The sequence below is a fragment of the Manis pentadactyla genome, chromosome 5 (assembly GCF_030020395.1).
Source record: "Manis pentadactyla isolate mManPen7 chromosome 5, mManPen7.hap1, whole genome shotgun sequence".
NCBI lineage: Eukaryota > Metazoa > Chordata > Mammalia > Pholidota > Manidae > Manis > Manis pentadactyla.
In genome coordinates, this window is record NC_080023.1 from 138,155,069 (window position 1) to 138,174,375 (window position 19,307).

Sequence of the window (19,307 nt, forward strand, 5' to 3'; positions counted from 1 at the left end):
AAGGTACTTTGAGAGGTTAATTCTATTTTAAGATACCATGGACTCAGACCTCAAAGTAAGGTTATTTTCCCTGAAAACAAATGCAGTTAAGTAGTTTGTGTTGAGGTCACACCATTTCAAATAAGCAGGCTGCACTCTATACTCAAAGTAACAACCTGGCATACCTTGGGTACCCAGGCACCCAGCTTTCCCCAGAGCGTATTAGTTACCTGCTGCTGTGTCTACAAATTACTCCACACACAGTGGCTTAAACAAACATTTATTATCTCAGTCTGTGGCTCACAAATGGTTGCAGACAATTAAAGCTTGATAGATACTTCAAGTAGGTATTAGTTTAAAAAATCTAGGAGTGGCTTATCTGGGTGGTTCTGGCTCAAGGTCTCTCATGAGGCTGCCGTCCAGGTATCAGCCAAAACTGCAGTCATCTGAAAGTTGCCTGGGGTTGAAGCATCAGCTTCCAGGATGGCTCACTCAGGTGCTGGCGGTCCTTCACCTCCGTGTCCTCTCTACTGTGCTGCTTGCACGCCCTTGCGACATGACAGCTGGCTTTCCCACAGTGAGAGACCCCAGACAGCAAGGTGAGCAATGCCTTTCGTCACCTTCCCTCAGCAGGGCCACACCACCATATCCGTATTCCATTTGTTGGAAGGGAATCAATAAATTCAGCCCATACTCAAAGGGAGGGGAATGAAGCTCCACTTCTTAGAGAGAAACATATCAAAAAAACTGTGGATAGATTTAAAACTACCAGAAAACAAAGCATTATTTCCTTATTTGTTAATGACAGCCTACCAGGGCCCACTGTACCTTCCATTTTTTTCCAATTAAATTTTGTAAACCCGAAAGATAAATATCTGTTGACTATCCAGGCAGAGAATTAAAGTACAGCAATTTCTGAAAGGGCAGGTCCACCTGTGCTAAGTTCTCTTAAGATAAATCTCACATTAACTACAGAAAAATAAAACAGCCCCCAATCCCCACAAAAAAACTTAAAAATATTTCATCTTAGGCAAGAGAGGCTAACATAACTTATGCAGGAGTAAAATAATCATCACTGTGCCAAGTATCCTTCTGTTTCCCAAAGACCTATCAATATTCATTTGTTTCCCACACAGAAGCCAGTCCATGGTAAAACTCTTTTATTCCATCCTTACTTAAGGGACATATACTCAGTATAGAAATTGTGTATGTCTTCAATACAGGCCATATTGTAACTTTTTCCACCTAGTGGATAAAAATGGAATTAAAGGGCTTGAAAAACAAAACTTGCTTCCTAGATACTTCAGGAGCTACACACACACCCCTGTAAGTGTAACTTTTTACAATCATCACATACCTGATGTCTACCCATAGCTTCCATTTCAACAAATCCTACAGAAATTCTTTCTACAAAGCAAACAATCTGTTTTATAAATATAAATTGTCACACATACTGCCATCTCTGGAATTCTCTAGGCCAACAACCTGGAAACTGCTAAGAACCAGGAAATATTACAAAAATGCCACCAGATGTCCCCGTGTCCACACACTGAAGCCCTGACAAACTGACTGAAGGAGCAAAGACCTGGAAGCCCAGCCCAGAGACCTCACTGAGGATTAAGGGAGCCAATGAAGCCCGTGCATTTTACTGCAAATGGGGGTCCTTCTCCCAGAACCTCATTCCTCTCTCCTACCTTACATACGAGTCCTAGACACCTTCCCATCTGAACTCTATAATCTTCCAGATCAGAAAGGGCAAGAAAGTTCATTTTCATCAAGCCGTTGAAACTGACAACTGACAGCAAATACGAAAAATGTTGGAAGAAAGACAAACCACATCATTTTTGGGGCCAGTCAATATAGGAAAAAGCAATTTGAGTTTATGATAAAATTGTGGAGTTATAAAGAAATGGTTATGTTGAAGAATATAACATACTTTGGAAATATTTTTAATAAGACTCTTTTTAAAGCATTACTTACACACAAGTTCTTGGTCATTTGGAAAACAAGGCTATTGAAAAGAATGAATTTCCTGATGACTGCAAATAAATCTTGATAGTTCAAGCAGGTATTAATTACAATTACAATTAATTATAATTTAAAAAATTCAGTAAAACTAAAATAATTTATTTAAATATATAAAAATTTTAGTAAAAAAATTACTAAAATAATTTTATTTAAATATATCCTTGATTAGTTGTGTTAATTTTTCTTTCCTTTAGTTTTTTTTAATCAGTGGAACTTATTTTTGAGATAGCCCACCCCATCATCCACAGATTCACTGTTGACATGATATAAACAAATATCCATGGTAAGAAACTTCAAAATGTACAGAAAGATAAAAAAAATTGAAAAGTGTAAGACTCCCTCCTTTTGTCTGCCCACCCACTGTAACCCTAACATTCAACATGACACAGAGATCCTCAGTCCCTTTCCTTAGCAATAACTTAATAATTTTGTATGCATTCTTCAAAAACAAATATAAATGCATATAAACACGTGTCTTTTAGGAAGCACAAGCACCATGGAATTTATCTGTTTCTCAGTTACCAGTTCACATTTTAATCCACAGGTTTTTGTTTTGTTTTTTCCCCCCTCAAATTCTGGAAATTAAGCTAAAAAAAATTCCCCCAATTCCACTTTGTAGGTATTCTTTCTCTTTGCACTAAAAATACAACAAACAAGCTACCAAGAATACCCCAATTGCTAATACCAATCAATGAATGTCCTAACTGAAGAGAGCAAGAACATTTTATTTCCTACTACAAATTTTGGTTTTTAATTGTAACTTAGTCTTTCAAAGGGTACGTTTTTCACATAATTAAATTCAGAATATAACTGAGTATCTACTATGTGCAGAGCACTATGCTATGTACAGGGTAGACACAGCCTCTACCCAGGAAAAATTTGGACTTTGGATGGTACAAAGAGGGAAGGCAGGCAAAAGAGAGATGCAAGCGAACACTCTAGTATTTACCTAAGACTGCAAAGGAGTGTGGGGTCACGCCCAGTTAAGTGAAAAGGACAACTAATAGCTTCCCACTGACCAGTGAGCACCAACTCAGCACTCATACTTTTTTTTTTCCTGAATGGTGAGGCCAGTTTTCTGCTTCATCCCATGTGAAGTGACATGGACTTGTTTCTGCTGCGTTTATTTCAACATCAGTGTTAAACAAACAAGAGCCACCACCTGGCACTTGACAGTGAGAGGATGAAGTTGAACACACCTGCTCAGATGCAGCCCAGTGAGATAGCTGCTGGCACCATTAGCAGAGATCTGGAGGAATGAAAGGTGGCACTGCTCCCCCGTGCCTCCCAGCTTCCTACTGCTGCCTTGTTCTCTCCCTTTCTTCCCCCTAGTCTAAAATATCTGAGCCTGACTGCTTTCAGATAATTTTGATAATAATAGATGACAGTGGGACAGTGGACCTGGATTAGAATCATGGTGGCAAAAGCCTGAAATGACAAAGGAAAGTCAAACAACATAAAGCACTTTTATTCACTGTGCAGATACTTTTCTGTGTGATTTCCCCTCTGCATTTTTAAAAATCTCTTCTTACGTAAGGTGGAGTAGGGGTGTAAAACCAAGGGGGCACCTACCAGATCATGGAAGTAAGAAAGAAAAGTAAGATTAGGATTAAAATACTTAAAAAAAAGATGAAGAAAAACTCAGTAAAGATCCACATCCTTCTAAAGTACAAACCTACACAATAGCTCTGGAGAAAACATAACCCTAGGCTCTCTTCCTGACAAAGATGGCACTGTGACATAACTTTGGCTTAAGTATCCTAGAGTAGTTGTTAAGAGAAGTCTATGTTTTTATTCCATATGAGCCAGACCTCTGAGAATCTACCAACTTGTCCTTCTCCTCATCTCCAAAGACTATGGCCTTTGCACAGAAATAACACAAGATCAGGAGAAAAAGGTACAAAATGTCAGAGTAATGAGTAATGTTTTTCCACCAAGTCAGGCATTTATATATATATATGTATATATACATAAATATTTCTGGGGATTTTTCAAGAGAAATATTTTATTTATTCATCCTTTTAGGATGAATCTGTAAACGAGACACTCGAATGACTAGAGAACAGTATCCATATGAAGACAAAAACCATGTGAAACTGAATGGTTACCAAATAGAGATACAGTATCAGGTTATGCTGGTTATTGGGAAAGTCTGTTGGTACTTAGCTTATATATTGTTTCTTGCTTCAAAATATAATAGTTTGAGATGTGAAAGTTACCCATCTCTGATGAAAATTCTGGACTACATTAAGTAAAATATTTATTTTGATTTTTCCCCCTGTGTCATGAGATTGTTTATTTTCCCTAACTCTCCAAATGACACAGTTGCGGAACCTCTTTCAGCTGGTCTTGCCTGAAAGAATGATAAAAATAAAAGCTATTAGAGACAACTATACAGTTCTAATTATACTCTTTAATGCTGTCTTACATTTTTAAAAAATCCCCCACCCTAAGTAAACAATGATAACAAATAAATGGAAACATGAACCCCATTAAGAAAGGTGATTTGTCTTAATAACGTTACCTGTGAATCATGATATTTCCATCCTATCATGTAATAGATCTGGTATGTGGCAGGTACTGAACCATCCTCATTTCCATACATTTCTATAAAGACAAATAATGGGTCAAGTCTGAAAACACACAAGTAGGAAAAAAAATCTGCTCAATATTGTATAAGTCATGCCCTCCAGAGAGAAATGGCTATTAGGATACTCGTAGGATTCTGAGAACACCTCACATGAATCCTCAACACTGAGAAGCTGACTGTGAGGAAACAGCACAGACTGTTTGGAAAAAGGACACCGAGCTACAGGGTCAGTGTTCTGAAAGGAAGGACAAGAAATCTGATGGTGCCTAGCAGTCCAGGGAAAAGCACTGGCAGTTTTAAAGGACGAATGTGACAGCAAGCACAGGTGGGAAGAGCAGTGTGCCCCTTACCTCTGTACACCGCGGCGGCCGCCAGCATTGAGTCTCGGTGCAGGAGGGCTTTTCTATTCCAAGCACAGTTACTCTCCCCCATGCCTAAAAATACATTACAAGCATCTCACCCAACAGCACACTGGTCCCAGACCGAACCCAGATTAGGAAAGAATTATGTCCAACCTTTTCAGAGGCACATTTCTTAATGTTTTAAAATTTATCTTAAGGTTTCAAGTCAATAACTAAAAGTTAGGATTAATGCTATTCTACTGTTCCTTAAAAATTAGTGTTGTATATTTGATTTTTTTATGCATACAAGTAAGAAAATTTCTCTGGAAGGCCACATTTTAAATTAGCTGGAAGAACTAAAAGACTTTCAAAAGTAAAAATCCTTTATATTTATTCTCTATATAATGCAATGAAAGTTTCTCCGTTTTGTTTTTATTTTTCTCCTTTCACAAGAAACCAATAAACTTCCCAATATTGGTGTTCTTTAGTAGTTTAAAAATAATAATCTCCCAAGTTTTTAAATGGCCTTATTAAAAACAATTAATAACGAGCTGTAATAAGTAAATCTCTCTTCTCTCCAATACCAAAATGTTCCTATTATTCCCTGAAATAATGACTGTCTGATACTAAAAGTCATGTTCTACATCCTGTGAGTGTAGCAGACCCAATTTGTGAAGAACAATAGACATACAAAGTAGTAGATCAGTCATTTTCAAGATTATTATTGCTGTTACGAAGCAGCTAGATGACCTTAAACCAATCGCTCTGGGTATTCAAGGTGGCCTCACAAGATGATCCCTACAGGCTTCCAGTGCTAACATTATTGACTCACTACATAACCTAATCTAAAACCACTCTCGTACATTGTTGAGTATCAACCGTATCAAGAGACCAAGGGTAAACCAGGATCCTACTGGAAGAGATACTGCTGATGACAGCTGTGGTGTTTTCATTTCTGCTCAACTTCCCACTGTCGTGACTTATCTGCACATTAGATACAGGCAACACCAGTGGAAAATAGTTTAATTTTTCAATATAAATACTTGATGCACTAGAAATTCTAAAATGTCTTCTGAATAACTAGTATTAGGATATAATACTTCAAATTATTAGGTGTAATGCTCTTTCTGATACCGAAATCCAAGTGCACTCCTGTGTAACGTAGGCAGAACTCTGCTGCCGGGGCAGCCCGCCCTTCTCTCACAGAGAAGCACACACCCATACTGAACTTGCCTTCTCGCAGAAGCAGTGTGATGGAGTGACAGGAGTTTGGATTTGGGATCATAATCCCAGTTCTGACCCTTATGTAACCTGGGGCAAAGGCATTTGCCTCTATCAAACTCAGTTTTATCACCTTCAAAATGGAATGCTAATACCTCCTAACACATTACGGTGGACCTTTGCTGAAGACCACTGGGGAAAGACATTTGGAGACTTGTGACCAGCTCTGGGATTGGAATAACAGAAAAACCCAGGAAGCAGGTAACTGTTTAAGACTCTCACAGTGTTTTTAAGGTTAAGTCCAACTGCTTAGAAAGAAATCTAATTTATTATGGTTTATTAGGAATAATACTGAGCATTGTCTAAAGAAAAACTGAACTTACCTTAAAACTACTGTGAAAGCCTTCAAAACTTTTCATGCATTCGTTGGCTGATACACAACTTGTTTTGTAAAATTAGATCAACATTCTGGACTTTTTCTGTGAATTAATAATAATGGCAGCTTAAATGAGAAATACCACAACCATCAAGAAAAGTGTCATACAATGTAAAATACCGAAAGCCAATTTGAAGGTAACACCACCTTCAGCAAAGCAGCAGACCTGGAAGTCTCCCAGGCTCCCCCCCAGCTTCCCCTTCTCACTGCCACTCCACCCACCTCAGCTCCTCTGACCTTTTCACTGTGGAGTGGCTGAGATTTCAGGATCTGAATCAGGTTGCTACCATGGCCTTAAATCCTGGCTCTACCACTTACTAAACACATCGCCTTGAGCAAGTTACTTAACTTCTGTCCTTGCTTTCCTCATGCATAACAAGAGAGATTAACCATGTTAGCTCTAGTCTTACCTTCCTCATAAAATATGCCTCATGAACAATGCTGGAGGGTGATTTTTCTAACACTAATTTGATTGTTCCTCTTCTGTTGTCTCTCGCCAACACACCCAAGCCTCATCTGATAAAATCTACAAGCTTCTGAAGGACTATCCTGCATTATTTCTCACCATCTTCCCATTCTACATATTCAGGCAACACTGAATTACTGTACAGTTCCTTAATCAGGGAAGTGAAGGAAGTGTGTATCCTTCTGTATCTCCACAATTTTACACAGGCCATTTCCTCAGCCTGGAATGCAGTGCTCCAGCCCCCAAACCTGCACATACCCCTCATGGTCCCAGCAAACACACTGAGCACAGGGGCTGCCTCCTCTGCAAAAGCACCGCAGACTCCCTAAGTAGATTTAGAAATTCTTCTCTAGTGCTTCTCCCTGTATCTTAAAAAACAATAATCTCATTTCATAGGTAAATGCCTATGTCTGTCTATCTGTCTCTGTGTCTCTCTCCACTACAGCACAAGCTCCCTGAGGTCAGGAACTATGTATTTTCATGATGGGCTCACTGGTGGCAAAAGGCAGATACTCAATAAATGTAAGTGAATAAATATAAACTCAACCAGTTAATGTTTATATCTGCTTTGTCAAATGTCACTTTTACAAGCTACCTTTAGAGAATTTCTCTTAATCCTCCTAAAGATAAGAGACATCAAAGACTGAAACACATTGTTTGTCTACAAGGCTTTACAGTAAAAATAAGAGAAGTACCTGCAAAGCCTGTTAAAGGTAAATACTAGGTAGTAGTTCCTCAAAATATATGACCTTTGTAAAACCATTAGGGGAAGAGGGAGTTATAAACTAAAAAGGGGCATGAAGCAACCTTCTGAGGGGGATGGAAATGTTCTAATCCTTTCTCTAGACAGTGGCTACAAATACAAGCAGTTGTACAGTTAAGATTAGTGCATTTTACTGAACATCTATGCTAATGCCAATAAAAAAACTGCACACAGGTCAAGTATGCAGTACAGAACTTTGCATTCAAATCCCAATTCCAGATTTAGTGTAACATGGACAAGACACTGAACCTCTTGATGTCTCAATTAGTTCATCTGTAAAATTAGGATATTAGAAAACTTCACCCAGTACAGAGTAAGTTCTGTATTTTTAAATCAGTGGGCAGTAACCTTTTCCAACTGTTAAGTCTAATTTCTAGTTTCTTTCTCTCTTCTTTCTTAAAATGAATAAGTACAGCCATTATTATGTAGCAGAACAAAAGTAAATGCTATATTTGAAAAATATTTTTATCACTGGAGTCTGAATGATACATCATCAGCCCACCATCCTCTCTCCAACCCCTGGATGAAGGGGCTCTGTGACTGCCTCGGGGAGCCAAGGACAAGAGGCAGTGCTGGGAGGCACTGTGTGACTTACTATCTGTCCATCACCTTGGGCGTGCGTGCCATAGGCAGCAAATCCCTGTATTAACTTACTGTGAATGGAGAGTGACTGCAATAGGAAGTTTTTAGCTACACATCTCTCCCCCAGTAAAGCTGACAGAAATACCATACTTAGAGGAGGCTGGGCAATGGCTCAAATGGACTATTACAAATGGGTTGCTACAGGCAGCAGCAGAGGGAATTAAGAGAGTGCCAGGAGTCAAGAAGGCAAGAGACTGGCACCTAATACTGCCACTAACAGGCATGTATTCTCTCTGGGCCTGATATTTCTCACTTGTAATATGGGGATAAAGTAGTTACCAGAGAGCTACTGAGAGAAGTACAACAATGCTCATAAAAGACTATAAATCTGTAACAAATATAAGGTATTTATTTTTCAAATTCTCTTGCTTTAAATCATCTTGAAAATTTTCAGGATTCAGACCAAGGGTTCCCTAGGGAAGTGTTGTTCTGGTTTCACAGAACACACCTATAATCCCTTCAGCTACCCCCATTCACCAGAACTACCTATGGCATTTGTGTAATGAAGAATCAGACATCACAAATTCTCACTGAGGTGAGTCAAGGCTCTCAGAAAACCATGTCTCCAGCAGCCCTCCGTTTAGACGTGTATTTTTGCGTATCTCGCCTCTCTGAGGCTTGGGAGGTAGGGCTTGTGTCCTTCTTGCTCTTCAAAGCCTCCTCCAGGCCATTACTCTCTGACTTATTAAAAGCCCTTGCCTGCAGAGACCTACCCCACTTGGCCACAACCCCCTCCCACTCCTGCTTGCTGTCAGACATGGGGCTCCCAGTCCCTCCTCTGTCACTGAAGGTTTGGCACCTGGTTCAGTTTTCCTCTGTACCCCAAGTCCTGCCACCACCCTGGGTGACATCAAGCCAATAATTGTCAAGTACCTTGGCCTCCACGTTTTTTGGTCTTCTCACTGTAGTGGTCATCTCCATCACTCCACCTCTGTCTGTAACATGTCCTGGGCCCTTGTTCCCTTTGTTTGGAACTCTTTCCCTTGGTGTAGGCAACACTATACTTCTCTGTTGTTTCTCCTTAACACCTGGCTGGCTATTCTTTCCCAGTCTCTCTTCAGGTTTGCCCTTCTACATAGCCACTGTATGTTAGGTTTCTAAAAGCTCAAGACGAGGCCACTTTCTCTTCTTACTCCATCCTCTCACTCCATGCAACTGCTTCAAATACCACCTATTCACAAATGACTCAGTTTTTTAACCAGGCCAATCTGCCTCCTCCAAGCAACTTACCCACATACCTAATCACCTACTTGACATCTCCTCTTTGATATTTCAAAAGCACTTCAAAACCAACATACCCAAATGTGAATTCAAGGGCTCTCCCTGCCCACTCTAGGTCTTCTTCTACAGTTTGCTCTTTCAAGGAGGAGTGCCATCCATCTGATTTATGTGAGCTAGAAATTCAGCAGTTATGTTTGAAATGTCTCTCTTCATTCACCCACATGTAACCCATCCGGAAGAGCGATCAAATTTATCTCCTAAGTATCTCTAGAATCCATTTACTTCTTTTAGTCTCCACTACCACCACCTTAGTTCAAACCACCATCATTTCTCAATAAGCTTTACACCAATAAGCTTTCCTACCAGTTTAGCCTCCAACCCTTTTCTTTTCAAAATACAAATCTATTATCATGACTCTCCCTTCTGTTCCCCCATTAAAATGCCTCAAGGGGTGTTTTAAGACAAACAACCTTAACAGGACTATAAGGCCCCCAATTAGCCCACCAATTACATCACTTCTCTTCTTTTTACCCTCTGTATTTGAGCCAAAATGCCCTTCTTTCAGTCCTTGTCATGCTTTCTTGCAAAGGAGCCTTTACACATGTTCTCCTTGCCAGGGACTCACACTGCCCTCCCTTCTTCACCTAGTTAATTCATGTTCATTTTTTAGAACACAATCACCACTTCTGACAAAACTTCTCTGATGCTCAGACCAGAACCTACATCCCAATTCCACACTAACCTAATTGCCTGCTTCCTTGTGTCTGGCCCTGAGCTGCCAACTCTGAATGGAGAAAGTCACTGATGTGTTCTGTCATTTGCAAATGCACCCTTCAGGGAAAGTCCTGCCTTCCTTTTATAGGCAGTCAAAGCACTATGTACCTCTACTTCACCGACTTGCCGCAGTTCTAGTTTGCCATGTATCTGTGGCAGTTGTGTGATGTTTGCCTTGCCCATTTTGTAAGTACTGTGAAGACAGTCCGCTTTCTCCTCACCAATGTATCCCTGGTGCTTGCCATAAAGTCAGCTCTCAAAATATGACTCTCATATGGAGTCTAAAAATTCTTCCTTACCTTGTAAGTCTTCCATCAATTCCAACATTCCAGGATAGTTAACTTGAATTTCATCAGTGTCCTATTTAAAAAGAAAAAGGAATATTCATTTGACATTCATCACAAAAAATCCAGATTTGAAAGAAGCTCTAAATTGCCCAGACTAATCTCTCATGGTGAGCAGGGACTTTTTTACAATTTTCTTCTCAGATGTCATCTGGCTTAGACTTGAAGATTTCAAATTGTAGAATAAACATTTGCCATTGTAAGAGAAATCTTCCTAAAAGTCCATTAGCTGGTTCTAGTTTTCTCCTTGGTAACAACACAGAATAAGACTATTCCATAATTACAACTCATTACCCTCTTTTTCAAGTTTTGGAAAACTTTTCCAGGACACCATAACTTTTTTAAGGGGAGCTTAGTCTTTTAGACAAAATTTACAGATCCTTACATGTTCTCATTACAATTCTCTGTACCTGGTTAGTATCAGTCTCCCTTTTACAACGTGGCACCCAGAATCAATCCAAATAAAGAGTCACCTCCCAAGATGTTTTGATGCCACTTCTAGGAACACAGCAATACCACACTGACTTGTCTAGGAGACGGGCACACTGCTGGCACATGAAGTTTATTTCTCAAATGAACTTTTGGACAAAGATGCCCCATTCTTTTTGAAGCTTGACACAAGAGTTTACTATTGGTACAGTGACAGAGACCACTAATGCTCCCCAAATATCCAGGTGCTCCTTGACACTTCCTGGCCCCCAACAGACATATCATCTGGCCAGAGAAAAGGGAGAAGGGCAAGGTAATAAAGAGATAGCGAGGCTCTTCCAGGCTGCCTCTTTTGCAGTGGTGACTTTCAAAGATTCAAGGGCAGATGGCACAACTACAAGATGGAGATGGGCTGCCCAATCAGATGGGGGCTTGCAAGGTGAAAATATGTACTGAGTACAGAAAATTAAGTAGTAAGATGCAGGAGTTTGTCTATATTAAAAACTAGCCCTAAATATGATACCTATTTTTTTTCAAGTTTGCTATCAAAATGGTGCATGGATATCAAACTTCATCTTATTTGTATTAACCACTTTTGAGGATCTAGATCTTTTTGTGTTTTGTAACTTTATTTATATATTAACTATTCTCCCAATTTTGGACTTTAATGTTATACAGAATCAAGCATAAAGCTCAAAACAACACTTATTAAAAACACCCATTCAAATTCCTACAGAAATGCAGAACAAAATGACTTTTTTTTAACCGTAGAGCTACCAAAGTATAAGTAAGAATTTGCATACATTGTTGATTGGGCATGTAAACTGATGCTGCCTTTTGGAGAGTCATTTGACCCAATCCATCTCAATTTGAAATGTGAAGATTCTTTGGCCTAGTAATTCCACCGCCAGTTGGCCTGACAAATGTGCCAGATTATGTGAAAGGAAATTCACTGCAGCATTGTTTTAAAAAAAAACAAAAAAACAAACTGGAAACAATCTAAACATCCCTCAATAGAGAACTGATTATGTAAATTAAAGTATGTGTATCTATTCAGTGAAACACTATACCACTGTTCAAAAAAAGAAAGCAGTAGATATATGTAGGGGAAGACCTTGAAGATGCTTTTGACTGAAAAAAACACAAAAGAGTACATATAGAAAGAAAATAAAAGAGTGCATATATTGTTGCATATGTAGTTTAAATGATGTAACTATACTCTGGTCTATGAAGAAAAACTGTTCTGAAAGGATGTACAAGGCAGCTAACAAAGGTCATCTATGGAGGGAGGGACCAGGCTGTTGGAAGTCAGGAAAAGACTCACTTTGCACTGCTCTATTTATCTCATTTTACCTATACTTTTTTCTATTTCCTTTTTTTTTAAAACATATGCATGGATCAGGATGTGAGTTCACTTTTTAATAAGACCACCTTTGTGTAATCCATTTCTTCTATGTATCTTTCTACATTAAACTATTCTTAAGAAGCGATCCCAACATTAAAAACAAAATTCCTTTCAGGCTGATACCAAGCCATTAAGAAATACCCTTTGAAGATAATTCTTCAGTGAAACCAACTAAAAGCACCATCTCAATCAAGAGTACCACAGTAGCTCTGGTCAAAGGCCTTATTCAAATTACGGTGGAACATATCTGCAGTTTTCTCCTAATATACCACTCTGACAACTCTACCCTAAAAGGAAATGTGCTTCATTTAGAATGTCAACTAGCTCTGAAAATAATTCACTAACAAGGTAATATAAATGTAAGTATATAATAATAATTTAACTTGATTTCATGTTAAAAATAAAAATCCATTGCAATATAAAAGTAATATACCTAATGTTGCATGAAACATAAATTTGTATAACTGATTAGATTAAAAGCCTTTTTGGATGGGATTTTTAGAAAAGGAATTAGGATACAAAGTTAATACAGCACATTACAGAGAGTGTTATTTGTCTCAAGGAAAAAATTTGAATGGATTTATTATTAAATCAACACCTCTCTAATTTTATATACCATAAAGTAGATTCTACACCTGTAATTCTGTATTATATTAATGTTTAAGTCATTCAGCTCACTTTTAGAGAATACAGAAGCATTTGAACTAACAGATTTTCCAATTAACAGAAATGTAAGTTTTAAAATGTTATGCCAGGTTAACTAATTTTATTGGAAATCTCTCTAAAATGCATAATTCACTTCTTAACTGTAGAAAACTCCATGTGGTTCACATAATTTAATATTTTTTCAGTGACTCAGGGTAGAATTCCCATTTTTTTTCTAATGGGCAACAACTTTTGGGTCCCCCAATACTATTGAAAACCTGTACTGCCTCACACAGATTCTCTGCCCTACCCCTGTGAATATTTGTACCACACCTCTCTATGTCACTCCCGTTCCCTACAGCCCCTCCTACTTTTTGGAGGCTTTACCTTCCCAATCAGAGATTCTCTTTTTTTCGCTTTGGTTTGTAACATAGCAATATGGGAAACAATTCTGAAAAGGGTGGACTATTATTATTATGGAAAATAAATATTAAAGATTAATGCTTTAAACAGGTGGTTTCTAACATTTTGTCACAGTCCACTTTCAAGGTCTGATTAAGACTATGGGTCCTGCCCTCCACACAGAAACAACAAAAATCCAACTTGGTCCACAGCACGCAGCATTACTGGACCCTCTAACATCTACCAAATAGGCCCTCTGTAAGTTCAAGAACATGGGATTTTGTTCACTACTATATCTGAAGATAGAATGTGGCACATATAAGTTACTCATTAAATGTTTGTTGTAAGATTGAATGAATAAATAAAACAATGAATGAATTGAATAAATAAATGAACAGAAGGATATTCATTTCAGCATTATTTCTAAAAGGCAAAAAAACCCCAAAACAGTCAATTAATATATGATAAAGGAGCCATGGATATACAATGGGGAAATGACAGCCTCTTCAACAGCTCATACTGGCAAAACTGGACAGCTACATGCAAGAGAATGAAACTGGATTATTGTCTTAACCCCACACACAAAAGTAAACTCAAAATGGATCAAAGACCTGAATATAAGTCATGAAACCATAAAACTCTTAGAGGACAACACAGGCAAAAATCTCTTGAATAAACATGAGCAACTTTTTTCCTGAACACATCTCCTTTGGCAAGGCAAACAAAATAAAAAATGAACAAATGGGACTACATCATGCTAAAAAGCTTCTATACAGCAAAGGACACCATCAGCAGAACAAAAAGGCATCCTGCAGTATAGGAGAATATATTTGTAAATGACATATCCGACAAGGGGTTAACATCCAAAATATATAAAGAACTCATATGCCTCAACATCCAAAAAGCAAATAACCCTATTAAAAAATGGGTGGAGGATATGAACAGACAATTCGCCAAAGAACAAATTCAGATGGCCAACAGGCACATGAAAAGATGCTTCACATCACTAATTATCAAGGAAATGCAAATTAAAACCACAATGAGATATCACCTCATGCCAGTTAGGGTGGCCAACATAGAAAAGAATAGGAGCAACAAATGCTGGCGAGGATGTGGAGAAAGGGGAACCCTCCTACACTGCTGGTGGGAATGTTAACTACTTCAACCATTGTGGAAAGCAGCATGGAGTTTCCTCAAAAAGCTAAAAATAGAAATACCATTTGACCCAGGAATTTCACTCCTAGGAATTTACCCTAAGAATGCAGTTTCCCAGTTTCAAAAAGCCATATGCACCCCTATGTTTATCATAGCACTATTCACAATGGCCAAGAAATGGAAGCAACCTAAGTGTCCATCAGTAGATGAATGGATAAAGAACATGTGGTACATATTATACACAATGGAGTATTATTCAGCCATAAGAAGAAAATAAATCCTACCATTTGCAACAACATGGATGGAGCTAGAGGGTATTATGCTCAGTGAAATAAGCCAGGTGGAGAAAGACAAGTACCAAATGATTTCACTCATCTGTCGAGTGTAAGAACAAGCAAAAACCAAAGGAACAAAACAGCAGTAGACTCACAGAACCCAAGAAAGGACTAACAGTTACCAAAGGGAAAGGGACTGGGGAGGGTGGGTGGGGAGGGAGAAGGGTAATAAAGGGCATTACGATTAGCACACATACTGTAGGCAGCGGCACGGGAAAGGAAGTATAGCACAGAGAAGAAAAGTAGTGATTCTATAGCATCTTACTACACTGATGGACAGTGACTCTAATAGGGTATGTGGTGGGGACTTGATAATGGGGGGAATCGAGTAACCACGTTGTTGCTCATGTAATTGTATACTAATGATAGAAAAAAAAAAAACAGACAAAACTGAAACAAATCTAATGTAATTGATTAGGGAAATAGTTAAATGCAACCATGGTTAATTCATACTAGGGAATAATATGCCAAAGTTAAGGAGGGCAAATATATCTATATTGAACCAGAAAATCTCTAAAATATACTGTTAAGACGGAAAAATAAGTTTCAGAAATATGTATGTATATGTGTGTGTGTAAATAGTATGATAAAGTATTTCTTGCTTAAAAAAAAGCTGGAACATTACATACCACACTCTTAAGAGCTACCTCCGGGGCAGCAGTTCTCAAAGTGTGGTTTGGAGAGCCCTGGAGTCCACAAAATCAAATCTATTTTCATAATAATACTAAGATGCTGTTTGACCTTTTCTATACCTCTCAATGTCTCATGAATATACAATGGGATTTTTCAGAAGTTACATGACATGATATTGAAATTGATGTGAATGCAGAAGCAGACATAAGAATCTAGCTCTTTTATTGTATCATATGTTAAAGAAATTTGTACAAATGTAAAGCAATGACATTCTCAGCTTTTTTCTTTTTGGAAAATAGGTTTTTATCCCACAAATAATTATTTGTCACCATGTAATAGACATATTATTGTTTATTTAAAATGAATTATTAAATACTAACTTCCATTTTAATTTCTAATATGGTTAATATTGATAGATGTAACTCACAAGAACAAGAAACCTTTAAGTTCTCAATAATTTAAAGTGTGTAGAGGGGTCCTAAGACCAACATTTTTAAGAAGCTGTTCCTCTCAGGAAAGAGCTAATATTTTAGGGATTAAGGGGAAATGACCTGCATTTCATCTGTACAGTTTCATGTTTACAAGCAAAATATATTTGTTACTACTTATATACTTAAAAATGTTAAAAATATATAATGATCCCTCAATGTAAAACTGCCTTTATTAATAGCATTTGTTTTAATTAAGCAGAACCCTTGCATGAAGCAGAGTTTTTCCATTTCCACCTGCCCAAAATCTCAAAATGCAGTTTTTGATTCAGGCTAGTTAGAAGTTTACAAAAGACACAGTGGTGAAATCACGAAATGTTGTTGGCAGTTCCTGGACTAGTCTCTTCCCTTCCCTTGAAGCCCTTTTCCAACATCAGAAGCCCTGCTGATTTATGCCCCTTGATTTGTTTAAATAAGGAAGAGTATAACAATCCATTGGGTTGGATGATTTTTATGAATTATGTTCACACTAAATCTCTTTAACCAATTATTTAAATTTTAAGCCTATCATCTCTAATTATACCATATGATGCTTTCTTCATCAGGAAATTCCTATTTCCTCTAATCAGGTTTAGAAATGTTTCTAGGCCTGAGGGGTTTTGAAAATCATAGCAAGTCTATTCAACTGATCTCTGAAGGTAGTAATGACATCCTTTAGAATAACTTTGCTACTGACAGGAGTTGGAAGAGGACAACCATAGTCTTTCCAGATGACGCCCTGTTGGAAGCCTTGGCCATCAGAGTGCTCGGAGTAGAGGATGCGGGAGTGAGAAAGGCAGGAGCTAATATTTATTGAGCATCTACCATAATCCAGGCACTATACACCCTTTATTTTATTTAATAATCACAGCTGCCTGAGGTGAATAACATTTTCATTTTTTATAGAAATGAATGCTCAGAGAGGTGAAATAAATCCCCCAACATCCCCTAGCCAGGAACAAAATTCTACCTATCAGACACCATCACTGTAACATGCTGACTCATGTTTCTCCTGCCCTGACAGCCTACAAGTCCTCTTCCCAGATCACTCCAGGCTTAATGTAGTATAGCCCCATTCTACCTTCTTTACCCTTGATCTAACTGCAGGCTTTGTGAATGCGCATTCTCTCATTTCTGCCTCAGAGCACTATTTCAACTAAGGGCTGGTGGTAGAGGCAATGCAGTAAATGCTCCTGTATACCCCCCTTTCCCTAGCATCTGGAATGCCTGCTCATATTAGACCTAACCCTGAATTTGAAGAATCTGATAGAGTAGGAAGTTGTAGGAAATAGCCTCCTTGTTAACTGAAGTACATTTTTTTGAACTTATTCAAGTAACAAATACTAAAAATTTTACATTCCCACCTATGTTAATTGAAATGTGTTTATACAAACCAAATTTAAAAAGACAAAGTGCCAAGACCTTCCCGTAATACCATCAATACCTAGCTTTCTATCTTTAAAATGAGAAGTTGTTTCTCTGCTGTGTAAAAATGGGTTACTTGAGTCTCCTGATAATTACCACAGTCAGTGTATTAAAGCCAGCTCTCCCAAGCAGATGTCCTAGGTCATTGACAGATGTGAAAGGAGAAACGTGTGGAGAAAATCCTCCTTCTCTTTCTATTTCTGCTAACTGTAACGAACACCGAAGCTCATAGAGGGTGTCACCTCCAAACATCGCACCAATGAACACTCCATCTGGTTTTAAAACATAATGAATCTGTAATAAATACAAAATAACAAAGCTATTCAAAATTTTACATGTAACAGTGTTAGAAGAATAAATATATGATGTCTAAATCAGTATTTTGTGATTATCATTTATTTTGTCAATTAATAATCAGATAATTTAATAAATAACATCTAAAGCAACTAGTATCAGAAAGGCACTGAAAGTTAGGATTGACAATACATTCATTGATAGTATTAATATCTATAAAATATGTTGTATGTTTTCAAGTTTCCTAATAATGGACACGACTTACTTTAATCATCAAAAAAACACTGGAGGAAAAACATTTTTAAGTATGGTAGATTTCAAAACTCACAACCCTCCCTGTATCTGTGCCCTGTACAATGTCACTTTGTAAAAACTCCCATCAAGAGATGATATCTACTTCCTCTCTCCTTGAATCTGGGCGAGCCTGTGACCTGCTTTGGCCAAAAAAACGAGTGCAAGTAACTGTGTCAGTGTCAAGCTGAGATCTCGTAAGGCCTTTGTGTTTCCATCTGCTCTGCTGGAGCCCTGACCCACCACCACGCTGTGAACATGCCTGAGCTGACCTGGTGAAGGATGAGAGACATGAGAGGTGGAGATCAGCCAGGATGCCCCCTGAGGCCATCCTAGACAATCTAGAGCGGATCACAGACACAAGGGTAAGCCAAGCCAGACTCAGAAGAATTTCCTAAGTCAGCCCAAGATACCAACCCTCAAAATCATAAGCTAAGTAAATTGTTTTAAATCACTGTTGGGGTGGCTTGTTATGCAAAAAAAAGCTAATTAACAGAGAAACCATGATTCACAACATTTGCCAACTAACACTTTAGTTTTTTTGAAAGAAAAATTAACTTACTTTCCAGATTTAAAACAAAAACAATTTTTAATTGACAACTTGAGCAAAATAGTGGCTGCAATGAATTTCAGAATCACAAACGTTTCTTCACTGATTCTATTAAAACTACAATCTGTAACTAGTTTGACTCTGACTATTCTCAGCAATGAGGACCATTACAGGATAGGGTGGACTCTAAAGTAAACCAGAACCCAAATCACAGTAGGCTCTTCGAATCAAAGTATCCATCTTGAATTTGTATTTAATAAATTACCAAGCAATTACAAACAGTATATAAGCAAGCCAACTGTAAAATCTTTAGTTTCTTCCCTTCTGTCCCATTAGTGTTAATTCCTTTCTCTTGTGACCAAACTCTAGGATAGCAAGTACCTCAGATGTACTCCTCAGTCCTCTGCAGTTCTCTCTACCTCAGAGGGCTTACCAATTCCCATGGATTTCACAAGGATGACTTTCCAATCT

General features: G+C 38.1%; 1 protein-coding gene across 5 annotated transcripts in view; it reads right to left on the reverse strand.

The window, feature by feature from the left end:
• Window positions 1–243: 243 nt before the first annotated feature.
• NDUFAF5 (NADH:ubiquinone oxidoreductase complex assembly factor 5) overlaps window positions 244–19,307 on the reverse strand; it is a 30,388-nt gene continuing 11,324 nt past the window's right edge. Inside the window, exons 7-12 of one of the 5 annotated variants that reach the window (XR_008997888.1) lie at window positions 17,798–17,995; window positions 10,761–10,821; window positions 4,948–5,031; window positions 4,532–4,614; window positions 2,143–3,256; window positions 244–2,095 (exon numbers count right to left, since the gene is read on the reverse strand). Coding sequence is in view for 3 of the 5 variants with exons in the window: in XM_057502714.1 (XP_057358697.1) it covers window positions 3,131–3,256; window positions 4,532–4,614; window positions 4,948–5,031; window positions 10,761–10,821; window positions 17,798–17,995 (552 nt within the window). In the remaining 2 variants the exon portion in view is untranslated. Of the gene's footprint in view, window positions 3,257–3,454; window positions 4,361–4,531; window positions 4,615–4,947; window positions 5,032–6,542; window positions 6,639–10,760; window positions 10,822–17,797; window positions 17,996–19,307 lie in introns of those variants that run through there. The other 4 variants (XM_057502714.1, XM_036892110.2, XR_005026196.2 and 1 more) reach the window with 4 other exon arrangements.